Source organism: Saccopteryx bilineata, chromosome 2 (assembly GCF_036850765.1).
Source record: "Saccopteryx bilineata isolate mSacBil1 chromosome 2, mSacBil1_pri_phased_curated, whole genome shotgun sequence".
NCBI classification, from domain to species: Eukaryota; Metazoa; Chordata; class Mammalia; order Chiroptera; family Emballonuridae; genus Saccopteryx; species Saccopteryx bilineata.
The window spans coordinates 354,505,919-354,527,192 of record NC_089491.1 but is presented as its reverse complement, the minus strand read 5'-3'; the positions used below and the strand labels follow the sequence as shown (position 1 = coordinate 354,527,192).

Below are 21,274 nucleotides of genomic sequence, written 5' to 3'. Positions count from 1 at the left end.
TCCGGGATAATGTTATAACAAACCAAACTATCCGGCAGGTCTAAACAACACATTCTTTAATTGTCTCATCTGTTTTATCCAAGAGTTCCCTAGATGAACACAGGCAAGTTGTTGCCATAAGGATCTGGAACCAACCCAGGAAGGTTAAAACAAACAAACAAAAAAAGATAAAAAGAATAACATTCAATCTGGGTCTGTTTAATAACAAGTGTTGTTTTTTTTTAGAAGATATTTTAAAGAGATATCTTAATATCAGTATATAATTTGATTTTTAAAGTTTATTAAAGTTTGTATATCTTTAAGTATATGAATCATGAAATCTACTTTTGACTGAACCAGGAAAAATTCACTATTATAAATGTGGGTAGATCCAGACTAAAGACTAATATCTTAAAATTTTGGAAATTCGCTCAGTCTTTCTTGGACCTAAAGTGTAATGTATTACTAAAAAGCCAAAAAAAAGCCAGTCAAATTTTAAAGGCTGGAACCACAGAACAAATAAATTACACAGGAACAGTCTGTGGTAGTTTTAGTATAAATACAATGGAATAAAAGAAATAAAGTTAGTGAAAACTCAAAATACTAATTCAAAAAGATACATGTACCCTATGTTCATTGCAGCATTACTTACAATAGCCAAGATACAGAAGCAACCCAAGTATCCATCAATAGATGATTGGATAAAGAAGATGTACATATATACAATGCAATATTACTCGGCCATAAAAAAGAATGAAATCTCACTATTTGACATGAACAACCTAGAAGGTATTATGCTAACTGAAGTAAGTCAGAGAAAGACAAATACCATATGATTTCACTTATATGTGAAATCAAAAGAACAAACAAAACAGAAACTCAGATACAGAGAACAGATTGATGGTTGCCCGAGAGGGTGGTTGAGGGACAAGGTGAAAAAGGTGATGGGATTGGGAAGTACAGATAGGTAGTTACAGAACAGTCATGGGGATGTAAAGTACAGCACAGGGAAAGTAATCAATGATATTATAACAACTATGTGCCAACTGGGTACCAGAATTATCGGGGGGGAGGGACATTTTGTAAATTATATAAAAGTCTAAACCTATGTTGTATACCTAAAACTAATATAAAATAATATTAAATGTCAACTGTAATTGAAAAAATATTTTATCACTTACCTCTATGAAGTTTGATTGGACAAGAAAAGTCAGAATCAAAAGGATCATCCTCTCCTGATGCCAGTTTCAGGGCAAGCTCCAACTCAACACACTCAAACACGTACAGAGAAGGAATGAGGTCCGCCCTGGAATCCCAGGACTTCTCTGACTGTAAAAAAAAAAGCACAATTTTAGTGTTTCATGTTTACTTGAAAATGGACACAATAAAAAACAAGCAAAAAGCTGGATCAAACAGTATTTTAAAATTTTTAAGTCTACCCTCTTATTCTGACAGTGCCTTGTTATCTTCAAAGAAAAAATGAAAGTCTCTTTTCTTTAGGAAGATATGAATAAACAAGTTTAGAGAAGAGTGAATTAAAGTGATTCAAAGGTTCTTTACTTCTGTCACAGATGATTGCCAAATGGATCATCTAACTTCTTGGGGACAGTCTAACTTCTTCTCATTTAAATTTTTAAGCGGGTTTCAATTAATTTTAAGTGTTTAATTTCTAAAATATTTAGAAGTGTCAGATATAAACAAATCCCTCATATATATTAAACATTTATTTTGGTACAAGAAGTATACTAGGTGTTGGAGATACAAATATACATATGCTGGCCTAACTTACAGTTTGGTCATCTTCTTCTTCGCCTTCCAGCACAACACAGTGATACAACATTCCTGATTCAGTTGCAATTACTAAGATGTTGGGGACACAGGGTAAGCAGAGTATAGCACAGGCATCATAACCATAGTTATCTTCAGCTGCAGGATGCATGGGCAATGGACCTAACAGCTTCCCGATATTCCCAGGGCTAAAGAAAGAGTAAAAGATATTTGGATGAAAAAATATTGGTGCTATATATCCTTTTCTCTTTTCAAAATACACTTATATGACAGCATATTAAGCCATGGCTGGTTTTATTTATTTATTTATTGAAATATTTTATTTATTGATTTTTAGAGAGAGGGGAGAGAGAGAGAGAAGGGGGAGGAGCAGGAAGCATCAACTCCCATATGTGCCTTGACCAGGCAAGCCCAAGGTTTCGAACTGGCAACCTCAGTGTTCCAGGTTGACGCTTTATCCCACTGTGCCACCACAGGTCAGGCCCATGGCTGGTTTTAACTACAACCTATATTCTGATAACTCTCCAATTTTTTCTTCTGAAATATAGCTTATCTTCAGGGCTCCAGACCTACATATTTTATTGAGTTAGGCAAACACATTTATCAAGAACTAGATGACAGCCCCATGAAACTGATAAGTTTAGCTGGGGAAGCAGACATTTAACCAGAATTACTATACCATGTGGTAAGTGCAACAATGCAAGGCTTTACAGATAGAAGGATACAAAAAAGTGAAGTGTGTAAGAGAGGCATCAAAAACAAATAAGATCAATGGAGGAAGAGTATGTTCTGGGAAGAGGTGGTAAATATCCCAAGCTAGGAAGAAGAATATGTAAAGTTCTGGAGGCATGAAAGACAAGGAATTAACAAGAAGGAAACTTAGCTTAGCATGATAGGAGGTGAAGGACAAAGTCTAAGGTAACAGATAGTGAGGCAGATATTCAGGGCTGGATTACAAAGCAGATGATCCCACATGCCATGTCAAAGTGCTAGAGTCTAGCCCAGGCGGTGGCGCAGTGGATACAGCGTCAGACTGTGATGCAGAGGACCCAGGTTCGAGACCCCGAGGTCGCCAGCTTGAGCACGGGCTCATCTGGTTTGAGCAAAGCTCACCAGCTTGGACCCAAGGTTGCTGGCTTGAGCAATGGGTTACTAGGTCTGCTGTAGCCTCACGGTCAAGGCACATATGAGAAAGCAATCAATGAACAACTAAAGTGCCACAATGAAAAAAACTGATGATTGATACTTCTCCTCTCTCTCTGTTCCTGTCTGTCTGTCCCTATCTATTCCTCTCTCTGACTCTCGCTGTCTCTGTAAAAAAAAAAAAGTGCTCAGAGTCTATCTGCAGGGTGACAGTATGTCATTGGAGATTTAAATCAAGAGTGATGGAGCTTTACTTTACTAAGATTCATCTGGTAGTGAGCAGTAGTGAGGGGAATGACATGAGAGGACTAAAACGGTTTCAGGGAAACTATTTAAGAGTGATCGAGGGAGATAATGAAAGTCTGAAGCAAGGACAAGGGAATAGAGAGAAAAATAAATACATTCAAGAAATTTTTGCCTGGCCTGTGGTGGCACAGTGGATAAAGTGTTGACCTGGAATCCTGAGGTCGTTGGTTCGAAGCCCCAAGATTGTCTGGTCAAGGCACATATGAGATACAACTGCTACAAGTTGATGTTTTCTGCTCCTGCCCCCTTATTTCTCTCTTTCTCCTCTCTCTAAAATCAACACAATCTTAAAAAAATAAAAAGGTCATGGTAAAAATCAATAGAATTTGGGGACCAGACTGGATGTAAGACAATGCAGATGACTTTCAGGTTTGGGGCTACGGTTACTAGGTAGATCAGCATGGACAATGAGGACCAAGAGGTGGAGGGAGGAAGGGTAAAGGAAAGTAATAATGTTACACAGGGTCTCCCGAAAGAGATCATGTATGGAAGGCAGAGAACACTTCTGTCAAGGAGAACGAAATTAGTAGTGAAGCCTCACCATTCTGTGATCTAGCAAGCTCTTCTGTTTTTCTCAATTTTATAATTTTGCATATTCTCTTCTCTCTCCTGGAACTACTCCTGATCTCGTTTCTACCTAGTGAGTCTTTCAGGTCCAGTTTTTTGTATTACCATCTTCTCGACTTTCAAGATAAGCAGGCCTAAGTATTTACTTTGTCCCAGTCCCATAGCACCTGTGATGCCTCAAGCACACCAAATGGTACAACTGGTCTGTTGTATGACCACAGAGCAGGACCTTGCCTTCAGTCTTATTCCCATCTTCTGCCACATAATGGTCCCTGAATCTGTTGATTTATAAATGAATAAAGTACCATGTTCAGCCTTTGGCCTTATGCCTCTGTAGTTATAAACTTTCCCCAAATTCTTATCCTCTACTAACTCTAACTCTCACCATGACATATGACTCTTATCTTCCCCCCAAATTAGCTGCCCTTCCCGACCTCACTATTTCTATTAATGGCTCACTCCCACATCCAAAAAACAGCTAAGTCTTATTGAGCCTTCCTTTGTAGTATCTACTGTGTTCATTTCTCCCTTTGCATTACAACCATCATAATTCACTCTTGTAGAGTTTACGATAAATTTTACAATAGCTTCTTTAAAAATCTCTCTACTCCAGCCCTTCCCTAATCAATTATTATACCTTTCTCCTACTAAGAAACCATCACTAGATTCCTACCACTCTATTCTTACAGAAAAGACCCCATATTCATTAACTAGATACTTAACTCCACCAAATTTTCACTGGGCAGATATTTCTAGCTTTATCATTTAATTCCCCCTACCTTAAATACTCTGCTGTAGCCCCAAATGTCTCATCATTGAACCTTGAGTGACACTTGCATTTGTTTATTTTCATATTCTACTTCATGCTGCCTTTTCTTGATGCTTCATGTAATTCTGCATTAGACCTTTAAGGCTCACATAACATCAGTGCTTCTCTATGAAATTTCCTTAACTTCTTCATTCAGCATGATCTCTCTGCTCTGGGTTCTTACTGCCTTTGTAACTAATGTGGTATAGGTAATTATCTTTTCACAAGTATGTATATCTTTTTCCCACAACTGGGACATAAGTTACCAGATTACCTTGTTTAACCACTCCATGCCGCCTTGTTCAAACAAGATACATACATACATACATACATAAAATTAGCAAGAGAGACATACATAGACAGGAAGGAAGTGAGATGAGAAGCATCAACTCATTGTAGTTGATGTAGCACTCTAATTGTTCACAGCTGAGCCAGTGACCCCTTGTTTAAGCCAGTAACCTTGGGCTTCAAGCCTCCGACCTTTGCGCTCAAGCCTGCGACCATGGGTCTATGACCCCACACCCAAGCTGACGAGCCTGTGGTCAAGCAGGCAACCTCAGGGTTTTGAACCTGGGTCCTCAACATCCCAGGTCAACACTCTATCCATTGCATCACCACCTGGTGAGGACCCAATAAATATTTTTGGTTTAGACCAGGGGTCCCTAAACGACAGCCCTTGGGCCACATGCGGCCCCCTGAGGCCATTTATCCGGCCCCCCGCTGCACTTCCGGAAGGGGCACCTCTTTCACTGGTGGTCAGTGAGAGAAGCACATTGATCATCTCATTAGCCAAAAGCAGGCCCATACTTCCCATTGAAATACTGGTTTGTTGATTTAAATTTACTTGTTCTTTATTTTAAATATTGTATTTGTTCCCATTTTGTTTTTTTACTTTAAAATATGTGCAGTGTGCATAGGGATTTGTTCATAGTTGTCTTTATAGTCCGGCCCTCCAACGGTCTGAGGGACAGTGAACTGGCCCCCTGTGTAAAAAATTTGGGGACCCCTGGTTTAGACTTTGTGAAAACAAATCCAATCTATATTTTTTTGAGAAAGAGAGAGAGAGAGGAACAGAGAGACAGGAAGGGGGAGACATGAGAAGCATCAATTCTTTGTTGTGGCACCTTAGTTGTTCATTGATTGCTTTCTTATATGTGCCTTGACGGGGGTTGAGTGGGGGGGAGCTACAGTAGAGCAAGTGACCCCTTGCTCAAGCCAATGACCTTGGGCTTCAAGTCAGCGACCTTTGGGCTTGAGCCTGCCCAAAGGGTAGGGGTCATGTCTATGATCCCACACTCAAGCCAGAGACCCTGCGCTCAAGCTAACCACCCATGCTCAAGCTGGATGAACCCGCACTCAAGCCAGCGACCTCAGGGTTTTGAACCTGTGTCCTCTGCATCCCAGTCCATTGCTCTATCCACTGCGCCACCACCTAGTCAGGCAAATCCAGTCTTATTTTAAGTGATTATAAAAGAATTACCCATATTAATATAAGTAAATGAATCATATGATTTGTACCAAATCTTTCTCCAGAATACAAAGGCCAAGCATTGAAAGACTGTAGCATACTAACTCAAAAACACAGATCCCAAGTCGAACTATAACAGTTTATTTTATATTGGAGCACAATCTGGGCTTTCACTTGGTAGGTTACTTCCTCCACTCACCTGTGAAACAGACTAACAAATGTAAGGAAAGTCTCCCCATTCTCATATAAGATGTACAGTGGGTATGCCATTACTTCATCTTTGCCTTTTTGTCCAAATATATTCTTCAGGACTGCTGCCAATGGCCCAAAGTCAAATGCAACTGCGGTCTCTCCTAGAGATGCAGTATATGCCCTTCTGAAAAAAGATTTAAAAACCAACTTGTTGAAAACAAAAACAACATGTCCAATAACAGAAAGTAGGATGAAATTTGTATTCAACAGAGAAGACAAAAAATTATGATTATGAAGAATGTTAAATACTGAAAAATTCTCATAAAGTTAAGTAAAAATAGGCCATTACATTACACAGTGCTCTAAATATAAAGATACACAAAAAATAAAAAAATACACATATAGGTGCATAAACACAAAAAGTAACTTCTTGTTACTTACATTGCTTACTTTTGCTTATACTTCTGTTCGTTTTTGGAAAATATAAATTTTTCTTACCGTCAATAAACTTTATTAAATAATATAATTGCCAGGCCCTGGCCAGTTGGCTCAGCAGTAGAGCGTCGGCCTGGCGTGCGGGGGACCCGGGTTCGATTCCCGGCCAGGGCACATAGGAGAAGCGCCCATTTGCTTCTCCACACCCCCCCTCCTTCCTCTCTGTCTCTCTCTTCCCCTCCCGCAGCCAAGGCTCCATTGGAGTAAGGATGGCCCGGGCGCTGGGGATGGCTCCTTGGCCTCTGCCCCAGGCGCTAGAGTGGCTCTGGTCACGGCAGAGCGACGCCCTGGAGGAGCAGAGCATTGCCCCCTAGTGGGCAGAGCATGGCCCCTGGTGGGCGTGCCAGGTGGATCCCAGTTGGGCGCATGCGGGAGTCTGTCTGACTATCTCTCCCCATTTCCAGCTTCAGAAAAATACAAAAAAACAAACAAAAAAATAATATAATTGCCATTATTATTAATGATTTCTTGCCAGCGTGAGGGCAATTTGTATATCCCATTTTTGAAAAATGTTTTACCTTTTGTTGCGAAAAATTGAACCAGTGCTTGTTTGATATCTTCTTCATTTTTGAATTTTTTGCCCTTCAAAAAATTTTGTAAGGACAAAAACAAGTGATAGTCGGAGGGTGCTAAGTCCGGGGAATATGGTGGATGCGACAGAATTTCCCAGCCTAGTTCTGCAATTTTTTGACAAGTCCCCAAAGCAGCATGTGGCCTGGCATTATCACGATGCAGTATGATGTTCTTCCTATTGAACATCGCCGGCTTCTTTTCTTGGACTGCTGTCTTTAAATTATCCAGTTGCTGACAATACTTCTCCGAATTGAGCTTTTCTTTCGGTTTTAAAAGCTCATAATGTATTGGTCCTCGAATGACCCACCATAATACAACATTCTCTTCTTCAGAGTCAAATTTGATTTAGAGGTGGAAGGGCTAGGTTTTCCAGGTTCACAATATGCCCTTTTCCTTACGATGTTTTCATAGGCAATCCACTTTTCATCCCCAGTTATCATCCGGTTCAAGGGCTCGATTTTGTTCCGAGCAAGCAGAGATGTGCATATGATGACTCGATCATCCAAATTCTTCTGACTTAATTCATGTGGCACCCATCTTGAATATTTCCACACCAATCCTATCTTCCAAATATGGACCGAAATGGTTTGCTGAGCTGAATTAAGCCTTTCTGCGATCTCCAATGTTGTCAGAAAAGGATCTTGCTCCAACATGGTCTTAACAACATTGTTATTGATCAAAGATGCTTGCCCAGAATGTGGCTTATCAGAAAGGTCGAAATCACCTGTTTCAAATTTTTTGAACCATCTTCTGTATGTCCTATCAGAAACTGTACCTTCACCAAACACTTTCAATAAATTTCTACATGCTTCTGTAGCATTTCTTCCTTGTTGAAATTTGTAAAAATTACAGTGGCATAATGAACTTTATCAGTAGCCATGGGTACACTATCGCTTCACACATAAGACTAACGTGAATCAACTTTGTTTCAGTTAATTTGCTACGTCAGTATGTATACATTAAGTGATAAAAATAGAGAGGCACACATGTGCCAAATAAACATGTGCTTTACGTGTCGAAACTTGTGATAGAAACGAACAGAACTTTCCGGCAGACCTGATACATCACCTTACCAAAGCATATTAAAGTCACCTCTGGAAGCCTTGCAACCTGTTAAAATTGCATTTATAATCTCAATAACCTAATTAGAAATGCATTTCATGACACAAAAACTCACCCTTTATTGAGCATTAGGTTTTCCTCTTCTGCTTCTGAAAGAATGATGACCTTAGTGGGTGTCTGGGGCTCACGTAGAGAGTAAATTCTAATAATCAAGAGAAGAAAGTCAGCACTTAAAATTCTCTTCCATTTCCCAAAATTGTCCTTTCCTTTACATGTAGTCAGTACTTGAGAATTTTTGGGCCAGTTAGCAAACCATTTCTTTGCCAAAGATCTTGCTGTTACTTGACAAAGTAATAGGTATTTTATTTGTCCTCTAACATCGTTTCCTAGGTACCTAAAGGAATATTCTCTATCCTCACCAACATTCTTTATCAGCCTATAGCATAGTACCTTTGTCTCTTCCATTCCAAATCCTTAGCCAGCTTGACCAGGCGGTGGTGCAGTGGATAGGGCACTGGACTGGGATGCGGAGGACCCAGGTTCAAGACCCCGAGGTCGCCAGCTTGAGTGCGGGCCCATCTGGTTTGAGCAAAAGCTCACCAGCTTGGACCCAAGGTCACTGACTTGAGCAAGGGGTTACTCAGTCTACTGTAGTCCCATGGTCAAGGCACATAGGAGAAAGCAATCAATGAACAACTAAGGTGTCACAACAAAAAACTGATGATTAGTGTATCCCAAGGTTCTCTTTACCACGCCACAGTTGCAGAGCTCCAGGGAAAAGCAACCAGGTCTCATCTCTCCAGGCAGAGGAGAACAGAAGCTCCATATCCACACATGCTGCAAATGGCTTTTCCAGTCTACCTGAATCATTACCAGCTAGAAGCAGTGGTCACTGGGACTTGGATGTGAGCTGCAAAGTATAGAATTGTGACAACAATTGCAGTGCCATGTGGACTTTTCCTGGATGTGGACTTTTCCTGGACTCCTGCTCCTTGTGACAGCTCTTAACAGACTGAACTGGGGTTGGGTGGCATTTTTCATGGATTTAGCATGGTGTTGGGGCCAACTTGGACTTGGTGAACATGTTAAGGACACTACTTTTTTATGGATTCTTGCTGTATTGCCCAAGAGTTTGCTTAAAGGCTTTAATCACTGTAAAAAAAAAATAGAGGAGGCCTGACCTGTGGTGGCGCAGTGGATAAAGCGTCGACCTGGAAATGCTGAGGTCTCCGGTTCAAAACCCTGGGTTTGCCTGGTCAAGGCACATATGGGAGTTGATGCTTCTAGCTCCTCCCCCTTCTTTCTCTCTGTCTCTCTCTCTCTCCTCTCTCTGTCTCTCTCTCTCTCTCTCTCCCTCTCTCTCTCCTCTCTAAAAATGAATAAATAAAATAAAAAAACCCAAAAAAATATTAAAGAAAAAAAAAATAGAGGACTAGATAAAGATGTGGCACATATACACCATGGTATACTATTCAGCCATAAGAAATGATGACATCGGATCACTTACAACAAAATGGTGGGATCTTGATAACATTATACGGAGTGAAGTAAGTAAATCAGAAAAAAACAAGAACTGCAGGATTCCATACACTGGTGGGACATAAAAACGACACTAAGAGACATGGACAAGAGTGTGGTGGTGGCGGGGAGAGAGGAGGAGGGAGAGGGGGAGGGGGAGAGGGAGGGGGTACAAAGAGAACTAGATAGAAGGTGACAGAGGACAATTTCTCTTTGGGTGATGGGTATGCAACAGAACTGAATGACAAGATAAACGGACATGTTTTCTTTGAATACATGTACCCTGATTTATTGATGTCACCCCATTAAAATAAAAATTTATTTATAAAAGTTAAAATTAAAAAAAAACAAAACTGATGATTGATGCTTCTCATCTCTCTCCGTTCTTGTCTGTCTGTCCCTATCTATCCCTCTCCCTGACTCTTTCTCTGTCTCTGTAAAAAATAAAATAAAATAAATTTTTTTTTTAATTTTTTATTTTATTTATTCATTTTTTTAGAGAGGAGAGAGAGAGGGAGAGAGACAGACAGAGAGAGAAGGGGGGAGGAGCCGGAAGCATCAACTCCCATATGTGCCTTGACCAGGCAAGCCCAGGGTTTTGAACCGGCGACCTCAGCATTTCCAGGTCGACACTTTTATCCACTGTGCCACCACAGGTCAGGCTAAAATAAAAAATTTTAAATCCATAGCCACACTTACCTTACCTCACTAATGCCCCTAAGGTTGTCAGCTTCCCTTCAATTACACCCATCTTTCTCTGCCCGCTAGCCACCAAATCTCATCAGAGGGAACCACATCTCACTACCCTGACCAGCAGAATGAGTGACATTTAGCCTGCAATCTATACATGCTTTTGCTATAGAAAGACACTATCACGTAATCCTTGTTTTCTCAAGGGGAAGTACAAAATTGAAAAAAATTTTCTCATCAAAATCAATTTAAAATAACTTAAATTTTCACAGCATACATGGTACATGGCTATAACTAAAAGGACAAAGAATTTTCAAAAAGCCAGTGATATTATTATTAGAATCTAATGTCCCTTATAAAGTCTTCATCAAATTAACCATTTATTTTGCCCAACCCACTAAGAATTTTTAAATGTAGTTTGTTCCATTATCAATAAAACACCATGTAATAATTGTTTTTAATGAAAATCTGATCCAATTGAACACACATTCACTGTGGTCTTCCTAGCTGCCTATAAGCATTATTGACTTCAAAATACATATCGGTACTAGAAAGTGTATATATACACACACACACACTGTAATGAGGAATAGTGAGAAAGTAGATGCAATACAGCACTGAGTAGGAGCTCCTCATTGCCTTGAAACTGTCAGGGTCCACAGCTTGGAAAAAGAGAAGTCTTAAATAACTAGTATCTTTGTGTGTGTGTGTGTGTGTGTGTGTGTGTGTGTGTGTGTGTGTGTGTGAGAGGGGGGGGAGGGGAGAAGCATCAATTCTTCGTTGCAGCACCTTAGTTGTTCATTGATTGCTTTCTCATATGTGCCTTGACGGGAGGGGGGGGGGTACAGCAGATTGAGTGACCCCTTGCTCAAGTCAGCGACCTTGGGCTTCAAGCCAGCGACCTTTGGGCTGAAGCTAGTGACCATGGGGTAATGTCTATGATCCCACACTCAACAGTGACCCCATGCTCAAGCTGGATGAGCCCGCGCTCAAGCTGTCGCCCTTGGGGTTTCTAATCTGGGTCCTCTGCATTCCAGTCCGACATTGTATCTACTGGACCACCACCTGGTCAGGCCTGATATCTTTTTTTTTTTTTTTTTTTTTTGTATTTTTCTGAAGTTGGAAACAGGGAGTCAGTCAGACAGACTCCCGCATGTGCCCGACTGGGATCCACCCGGCATGCCCACCAGGGGGCGATGCTCTGCCCATCTGGGGCGTCGCTCTGTTGCAACCAGAGCCATTTCAGTGCCCGAGGCAGAGGCCATAGAGCCATCCTCAGCGCCCGGGCCAACTTTGCTCCAATGGAGCCTTGGCTGCGGGAGGGGAAGAGAGAGACAGAGAGGAAGGAGAGGGGGAGGGGTGGAGAAGCAGATGGGCACTTCTCCTGTGTGCCCTGGCCAGGAATCAAACCCGGGACTCCTGCATGCCAGGCCAATGCTCTACCACTGAGCCAACCAGCCAGGGCCCCTAATATCTTTTTTTTATTGATTGCTTTTTAGTGAGAGAGGAAGGGAGAAATAGAGACAGAAATATCGATCTGTTCCTGTCTGTATCCCAACCAGGGGGTGGACCAGCAACCTCTGTGCTTTGGGACAATGCTCTAACCCAGTGGTTGGCAAACTCATTAGTCAACAGAGCCAAATGTCAACAGTGTAATGATTGAAATTTCTTTTGAGAGCCAAACTTTTTAAACTTAAACTATATAGGTAGGTACATTCCTTATCGAGGTAGCGCCCACACATGGTATTTTGTGGAAGAGCCACACTCAAGGGGCTAAAAAGCCGCATGTGGCTCGTCAGCCGCAGTTTGCTGACCACTGCTCTAACCAACCACTCTTCAGCCAGGGCAATACTCCATATCTTAAAAAGAACCTTCAATAATTGAGACCAGATACCTCTTTTAGGGCTTAAGTGAGGAAGACTTGGACTAAACTATCTCCAACCACCTTATTTTCCAGCATATATCAAAGGAATACTAAGAGAGAAGGCTTCAAGGGTCCTTAGGAGTGCAGTACAATGTTTGTAATGGGAGGTATTCCCTCCTCCTTTCTTTTTCCCCAACTCCAAAGCAAAATGGGTGGGCGAGGAAGGCTCTTAAGAGTAACATTCCATCAGATTTAAGGGTGCCTGAAATAAGGGGAGATGAGTATTTCATTTCTGAGCTGAATGCCAGATGTGCTGCAGAAAACTACAGGCCACCAAGGTAAAGGAATTCTAGGGCGAACCTGACATGCCATGTCCTAGGGTTGGGGGCATGTGAATACTATATGGTATCTACGTTTAAGTTGAGAAGTTAAGTTAACTTAAGTTTGGGGATACTGCATTCTGAGGGTTCAGAGCATGGACAGCTAGTAGAGCCAACATGAGAGAGTTCCTCAATGATGGAGGAAGCTGGAGGTTAGACATTGCCCTAGAAAACTGTTATATACCATATGTGCAGAGCCCACCACATCGACAGAGGCCGCCAGAAGCACGTGGAACTAGGTTAATCTAGGGTCAGAGAATGACCCTCCCTCTGCCCCATCACTGACTGACACCATTTAGGTAAGATATATACTTCAGCTACTCCGTGGTCTCTACTCCCACTACCAAGGAGTCAGACTCAGAAGAAATGGGAGGCAGCCCCCTCCTTACACTTACTTGACCCCCTACCTCAGGTGCAGGGACATAAAGAAGAGTCAAAGAGCAGATGTCTTCTACACTTAATTCAGATGCCTCAAGGTTTGACCTGTGAAGGCCCAGGGTATAGATTTGAAATAGATTTGAGATCAGAACTTCAAACTGGACAGATTTAGTTTTGGTTTTCTTTTTTGTTTGTTTGTTTTTTGTATTTTTCTGAAGTTGGAAATGGGGAGGCAGTTAGACTCCCGCATGTGCCCAACTGGGATCCACCCGGCATGCCCACCAGGGGGCGATGCTCTGCCCATCTAGGGTGTCGCTCTGTTGCAACCAGAGCCATTCTAGCGCCTGAGGCAGAGGCCATGGAGCCAAGCCCAGCGTCCAGGCCAACTTTGCTCCAATGAAGCCTTGGCTATGGGAGGGGAAGAGAGAGAAGACAGAGAGGATGGAGAGGGGGAGGGGTGGAGAAGCAGATGGGCGCTTCTCCTGTGTGCCCTGGCCAGGAATCGAACCCGGGACTCCCACACACCAGGCCGGCGCTCTACTACTGAGCCAACCAGCCAGGGCCCAGATTTAATTTTTATACCTAAAAGTAACCAGAAAGCTATGAGATATCTATAAAATGCCATTAAGGGATCAAGTATTCAGTACAGAAAAGAAAACTGAAGGTATTTGTACTTAGTTAAGTCTACCTATAAACTATTTTATATTTTTTTAGAGAGAGAGAAACCCACATAGACAGACAGGAAGGGAGACGAGATGAGAAGCATCAACTTATAGCTGCAGCACCTTAATTGTTCATTGAGTGCTTTCTAATATGTGCCTTGAGGGAAGGGGCAGCTGAGCCAGTGACCCTTTGCTCAAGGCAGTGACCTTGGGCTCAAGCCAGCAACCTTTGGACTCAAGCCAAAGACCATGGATTCATATCTATGATCCCATGCTCAAGCCAGTGGCCCCAGGCTTGAGCTGGTGAGCCTTCACTCAAACTGACCTCAGGGCTTCAAACCTGGGTCCTCTGTTTCCCAGATCAATGCTCTATCCACTGTGCCACCATCTGGTCAGGCTACCCATAAACTTTTAATATAAGCCAGATCCAGAAAGTTAACTGATAATAGAAATCTCCATAGGATTACGGGATTGAGGCATTTAGTCATCGAGTATCTGGAAGGGGTTTCAGAAATTATCAAATCAAATCTGCTTATTTTACAAGCTGGGAACTGAGGCTCCCCTACAAAGAAGTTTAAGCTCTCAAAGACAGAAGTGGCATTGGGACAAGAATTTCAATCTATCAATTCCCAATTATTTTCCCTTTTCCCTATGCCAGTGGTCCCCAATCCCTGGGCCGCAGACCGGTACCGGTCCGTGGGCCATTTGGTATCGGTCCGCAGAGAAAGAATAAATAACTTACATTATTTCCGTTTTATTTATATTTAATTCTGAATGATGTTTTATTTTTTTTAAATGACCAGATTACTTCTGTTACATCCGTCTAAGACTCACTCTTGACGCTTGTCTCGTAAGTTCGACAATTATATTTTAAAATACCACAGTTTTACACCAGTCACATAATTTTATTTTGTGCATTTATCCGCCCTACCTACCCTAAAGGCCAGTCCTTGAAAATATTTTCTGACATTAAACCGGTCCGTGGCCCAAAAAAGGTTGGAGACCACTGCCCTATGCTACGTTACCTCTAAAATAGTAACATAACAAAAAGTTTTAGGAAGATTACTTTAACAGTGCCAATGAGTCAGATTAGGATAGGATAGACTGGAAGCAGGAAGACTAGTTGAGAGGGAATAGCATTAATTCAGGCATGTAAGTTAGGGCAGTTAGATAATTCGTTCTTTTTGTTGTTTTTTTAAATCAGTGAGAGGAGGGGAGGCAGAAAGACTCCCGCATGAGCCTGGACCAGGATCCACCCAGCAAGCCCACTAGGGAGTGATACTCTGCCTATCTGGGGCATTGCTCTATTGCTCAGCAACCGAGCTCTTCTTAGCACCTGAGGCAGAGGCCATAGAGCCAGACTCAAGGTCTGGGGTCAACAACTCACTCCTATCGAACCATAGCTGCAGGAATGGAGGAGGGGAAAAGAGAGATATATATGTAGGGGGGGAGGGGGGAGAGAGAGAAGTGAGATGGTGTAGGGGTTGAAAGCCAGATGGGCGCTTCTCCTGTGTGCTTTGACTGGGAATCAAACCCAGGACATCCACACACCAGGCTGATGCTCTACCACTGAGCAAACTGGCCAGGGCTAGTAATTCTTTTTTTTTTTTTTTTTTTATTTTTATTTATTCATTTTTTAGAAAGAAGAGAGAGGAGAGAGAGAAGGGGGGAAGAGCAGGAAGCATCAACTCCCATATGTGCCTTGACCAGGCAAGCCCAGGGTTTCGAACCAGAGACCTCAGTATTTCCAGGTTGACGCTTTATCCACTGCGCCACCACAGGTCAGGCTGGGGCTGGTAATTCTTGAGAATGGGTTACAACAGCCATCAGATAAAGCATTCTAACATCCAATGACCCATTTAGCAGTACCTTGTGTCACGAACTGGCAAACAGAAACAGAACATTTCTCCCCCCACTCACAAAGCTGTAAGATATAAAAGTAAAATTTACCTTATTACATTGTCTGATGTTAACAGCACTATGTGGGGATCCAGCATTTCACTTGGATACCAGGCAGCATGCTTTAGAGTCAGAGAGGTAGAACTGGTGAAAAATCTCTCGGCTATTGGAGTGGTACTACAAAAAGACAATTTCCAAAATATTTTGTAGGACTGACTTAGATGAAATATCTTCTAAAGGAAAATCTATTTTAACACTCTATATTTCTTTCCTTCAAATTTCTTTCTCTTAGGTCTTGCTGGTAGAGCATTCAAATTATCTATTCAATCAAGACCAAAGAATCAAAATAAAAATATTTTCTAAAGTTGTAGAGTACTTTATACTGTACTTTACAAGTGATTTTAATTTAATTTTTTTTTAGTTTATTCATTTTTAGAGAGAAGAGAGAGAGGATAGAGAGAGACAGGGGGGAGGAGCTGGAAGCATCAACTCCCATATGTGCCTTGACCAGGCAAGCCCAGGGTTTCGAACCGGCAACCTCAGCATTTCCAGGTCGACGCTTTATCCACTGCGCCACCACAGGTCAGGCCTTACAAGTGATTTTAGATATAGTATCTTATTTAATCCTTTTAGTAACCTTGTAAGAAAAATACAAAAGCAGATATTATCATTCCTGTTGTGGAAATGAGAAAAAAAGATTTAGAAAGGAAACATCTTGCAGAGGTCCCCAAACTTTTTACACAGGGGGCCAGTTCACTGTCCCTCAGACCATTGGAGGGCCGCCACATACAGTGCTCCTCTCACTGACCTCCAATGAAAGAGGTGTCCCTTCTGGGAGTGCAGTGGTGGCCTCAGGGGGCCACATGCGGCCCTCGGGCCGTAGTTTGGGGACGCCTGAAGGGTACATAACCTACAAGTTGTGGAGCTAATACTGAGTTTCTACCTTATATTCTTTTCAGTAGATTTTTCAGACTCTCCCTTTTCTGAATTTGTTGAAAAAGAAAGTAATGCAAAAATAAAGCTTAGCTGAACTTAGGATACTGTCTGGCTCATAGATAACAACTACTTCTTAAAAATCTTATTTTTACCTACTGGAAAAATGCTCTAATAACAGAGCAATGTGGTAATTCAGGTAGAATAACAGTATAATCACACATGTACTATAAACATTATTATCATAAGATGCCAATGTGCAGACCATCCTGAGTACTCATAGTAAACATACCTTAAGAACCACTGGTTTTGAATAGTTTTCTGCATGTACTACAAATTATAAAGATAAATACTAAATGAAAATACAACTTACCTACAATTCACTGTTGATTTTCCACCTTCAAATTCAGAATTCTTCCCCCATCTTTTAGGTAATTCTAATACCATAAGTCCTTTTATTCCTATAAGTGCTATGTGATGTTGTGCTGGACTTAACAAGACTTGATAGATTTCAAACAGGGGTGGATTTATGCAAAGCAATCTCTGAAATTAAAGCAAACTGGTCAAAACTAGTTAATTTTAATGTAAATATATGTGGCAGTTACTTGAAAGCACAGTACTGCTTTAGTTTCCATAACTGTAGGATTCTGAATAATTATTAACATTTGGGCCATTAACTGAAAAAACATTTTTAACCATTTTGATTGGGATATTACAAAACACATCAAATTTCCCTACCTGGATAAATAAATACTGCACATAATTTCCCTTTCTATGATCAAGCTCCAGCCTCCCACTTCAGCCTCAACTCTCCCTCATTCCCAACTTGTATTATATACTCCAATCAGATTAACTTGTACTTCTGGGTAATTATCATGCTTTGTTATGCCTCTGTGTCTTTGCATAACTGTTCCTCTTCCTACAATGCCTTCATTTTCTTTTTTTTTTATCTGACTAACCCGTTCTTGGAAACTCAGCTTCTATACACTTTCCTTCAAAGAAAAATATCCCTGATCTTTTAACTAGGGATAAATACATCTTTTCTAGACTACTACAGCACACTCTATTATAGTTCTTATCACCATGCATTCTAATTATTCTTTTACTTGTTCATTCCATACAACTATGAATTACATATGAATCTGTCTTTCCTCTTTGTATCTTTTTTTTTTTTAAAGATTTTATTCATTTTAGAGAGGAAAGAGAGAAAGAATGAGAAGCGGAAGCAGGAAGCATCAACTCCCATATCTGCCTTGAACAGGCAAGTCCAGGGTTTCGGTCTGGGTGACCTCCGCATTCCAGGTCGACACTCTATCCACTGCGACACCACAGGTCAGGCTCTCTTTGTATCTTTAGAGTCATATACTTAGACTGTATAAACATATCTCTGACTCGCTGTCAACATGTTTTAGCAAAGACAAATGAAGAACTCAGAAGTATTAATGGTACTTACTATGTTATATTAGAAATAGTTAATAAGATAGAGAATGCATTCAAGAGTTTACGCAGCAAGTAAAATGACACATCACATCACCTATGCAGATATGCAAGTGTTTGTCTCAGCATCACATGCCCTAAAAAAAAAATTCACTCCTTCCTATTTCTTCTCTTGTGATCCTGTCGAGTTTCCGTTTTCTTTTCTACTTTTAATAATGAACCATGAAATTGCCAATGTACTGGTTATCCCTACATATGGAGAATTACACTAAGCCAAAATTCTTTTAGACAAGACCTTCTGAATATAATGAGATTTGTAGTAATTGTTACTGATGTCTATAAGCCTATTTTTTGTTTTTTGGTTACCCCTTGCTGATGCTAATCAAACTGTTTTTCTTCTTGTCAGTGGTTCTTTCCTTCCTTCCCTGTCTTCTCAATGCCCATCTTCTATCTGTACTTGATTTTGATAGCCTACCTCTTATCAAACAGAGGCCACACTTTTCTTCTGCTATACAGTATATAGATACAATAAAATACCTTAAGTCACTTGTGATAATCAACAGTATTTAGGGGTTTTTTTGTTTTGTTTTGTTTCTAAGTCACCACACATGCTTTTGTTAATGTTTAAAGTTTCAAGTCACACTAAGCTGCTTTCTTGCCTATCTCTGAGTTTTTGATATTCTGGAGAATTGAGGGTTATTTAAACAGTCACCAATATTTAGAGAGAGCTGATACGTTCCAGGTGCTCAGTAAAACACTGGAGATACCTAAAAAAACAAGGAAGAGAGAAAAAAAGAAAAAAAAACCACAAGGAAGGCAGACAATGCCCCGGGGGCCTTAGTGTTTACCATCTAGAAAAGCAGACAATAAACAAACAAGCGTGGCCCTAGTCCAGTACTGCAGTTGGCTGCATTGTTCTGATACACCAAGGTTGTGGGTTCGATTCCCAATCAGGGTACATTAGAAGAATCAACCAATGAATGTATAAGTATATGGAACAATAAATCAGTATTTCTCTCTATAAAAATTAAAAAAAAATAAACTATGAATAACTTAATTATGACTGTGCTGAATGGTGTGCTGCACAGCAGTGGAGGGTGCCAGATGAATACCCTGTGCTGAGCATTTTGTAGAATTACTCTTGCAAACTGAAATTTTAAAGTAGATTGTAAACTTGTGACCTATTTTCAAAACTGCAAAAATGTATCTAGCACCTGTTTAATTTCAAATCATTTCTCATCAACAAGAATGGGACAATGACACACAATAAGATGGGCATGCGTTAGAATGGGTGCCATGTGTTTTAATTTATCTTGAAGATAATCAGTTTACTATGTTTCCAGAAAAGCAGCGCTCTGATTACAGCAAGTATGAAACACTTTTCTGATCCCAAGCACTTTCACAAGCTGTTGGATTATCAAAAACAACACAGGCCTGCCCTGGTCGGTTGGCTCAGCGGTAGAGCGTCGGCCTAGCGTGCGGAGGACCCGGGTTCGATTCCCGGCCAGGGCACATAGGAGAAGCACCCATTTGCTTCTCCACCACTCCGCCGCGCCTTCCTCTCTGTCTCTCTCTTCCCCTCCCGCAGCCAAGGCTCCATTGGAGCAAAGATGGCCCGGGCGCTGGGGATGGCTCTGTGGCCTCTGCCCCAGGTGCTAGAGTGGCTCTGGTCGCAACATGGCGACGCCCAGGATGGGCAGAGCATCGCCCCCTGGTGGGCAGAGCATAGCCCCATGGTGGGCGTGCCGGGTGGATCCCGGTCGGGCGCATGCGGGAGTCTGTCTGACTGTCTCTCCCCATTTCCAGCTTCAGAAAAATAAAAAAATAAAAAATAAAAAATAAAAAAAAACACAGGCCTGACCTATGGTGGCGCAGTGGGTAGAAAGTACACCTGGAACGCTGAGGTCGCCGGTTCAAAACTCCGGGCTTACCTGGTCAAGGCACATGTGGGAGTTGATGATCCCCCCCCCCCCCGTCTCTTTCTCTCTCTCCCCTCTCTAAAAGTAAAGTAAAATCTTAAAAAACAACAACAACAACAACAAAAACAGCACAAAAATCTCTTCCAACCTTGGGGATGGCCTAATTTTCGAAAACATAAATGAAAGAATTATCAGGAGATTCCTCCTCCATATCAGACACTAAACTTAGTGCTTTCAAATCTGTTATCTGACTTGATGCTTGTGGTAGCCTCAAGAGAAAGTTAGAATAACCCTATTATTTTGAGTGCCACATCCTGAATGAGGTTTCTCAGGACTAACCTACTAGAAATAACCACTGCATCCACGCTTCCTATCCCCGGACCTCCTTTGTTTTTCTCCAGAGCACTTGCATAACTGATGTCACTGAACATTCTGTGGTCATGGAACTGTGTCTGGCACAGTGTCGGGGTCAGTAAAGAGGCTACAAAAGGCTACATGGCCATGCTGGGGCGGGATGAAAATAAGACGAGAGCCTTTTCCACTGGAGGCTGGACGTCACCAAAGGACGCCTGCTTCCACTCGAACAGCGCACCTACCAGAAGACGCAAGATAGGCAGGATGGGGAGGGAGCAACAACAACAAAGCGGTTCAGCTCCCAGCTGAGGTTCGTTTCCAAGAAGAGCCTGGCCGTACCTGGTACTGGGAGAGGGAGGGCTCCTCACCCGCGCCGCTGAGGCCCCGAAGGCAAACCACTAAGAAGGTGCTGTCTTCGCTGTCCCACAGGAAGAGTTCTCCGCCAAGGCCTAACACCAGGTTTCTCGTCAGCAACTGCGGTGGCAAGGGCGGCGACGAAGGCGATAATGAAGAAGCCGGTTTCTCAGCCTCAGCTGGACTCTGGTCTTTCAGTCCCTCCCGGAGCCGCAAGAACACGGCGTGGTTGGGAAGCCAGGTCTGCCACAGTTCGCCGTCGCCCGAGAATCCCTCGGCGGCCGACATCTTGCCCAGCTGCTTTCCTCATTCCAATTGCTCAACCCGCCGCGGAGCACAGCCAATCAGCGGCCAGCCGTCCACGCTCTGGCTAATCATCGAACAAGCAGCCCGGAAATGGGGCTAGAGTTAGGGGCGAAAGTGAAGCCAGCCCATTAGACGTGGTTGAAGCCAAAATGGGCGGCACAGGAAGTCAACATGCCCATGCCTACTTGAACTTTTGGTG

General features: G+C 42.0%; 1 protein-coding gene across 2 annotated transcripts in view; it reads right to left on the bottom strand.

Annotated features, from left to right (window-relative positions):
- The window catches only part of NUP88 (nucleoporin 88), a 36,931-nt gene extending 15,764 nt beyond the window's left edge, over nucleotides 1-21,167 (bottom strand). The window contains exons 1-7 of one of the 2 annotated variants that reach the window (XM_066262838.1): nucleotides 20,755-21,167; nucleotides 17,079-17,248; nucleotides 15,824-15,949; nucleotides 8,497-8,583; nucleotides 6,259-6,435; nucleotides 1,769-1,955; nucleotides 1,161-1,308 (exon numbers count right to left, since the gene is read on the bottom strand). In XM_066262838.1, coding sequence (XP_066118935.1) covers nucleotides 1,161-1,308; nucleotides 1,769-1,955; nucleotides 6,259-6,435; nucleotides 8,497-8,583; nucleotides 15,824-15,949; nucleotides 17,079-17,248; nucleotides 20,755-21,057 — 1,198 coding nt within the window. In that variant the 5' untranslated portion in view covers nucleotides 21,058-21,167. Of the gene's footprint in view, nucleotides 1-1,160; nucleotides 1,309-1,768; nucleotides 1,956-6,258; nucleotides 6,436-8,496; nucleotides 8,584-15,823; nucleotides 15,950-17,078; nucleotides 17,265-20,754 lie in introns of both variants that reach the window. The other variant, XM_066262839.1, reaches the window with a different exon arrangement.
- Nucleotides 21,168-21,274: the final 107 nt, after the last annotated feature.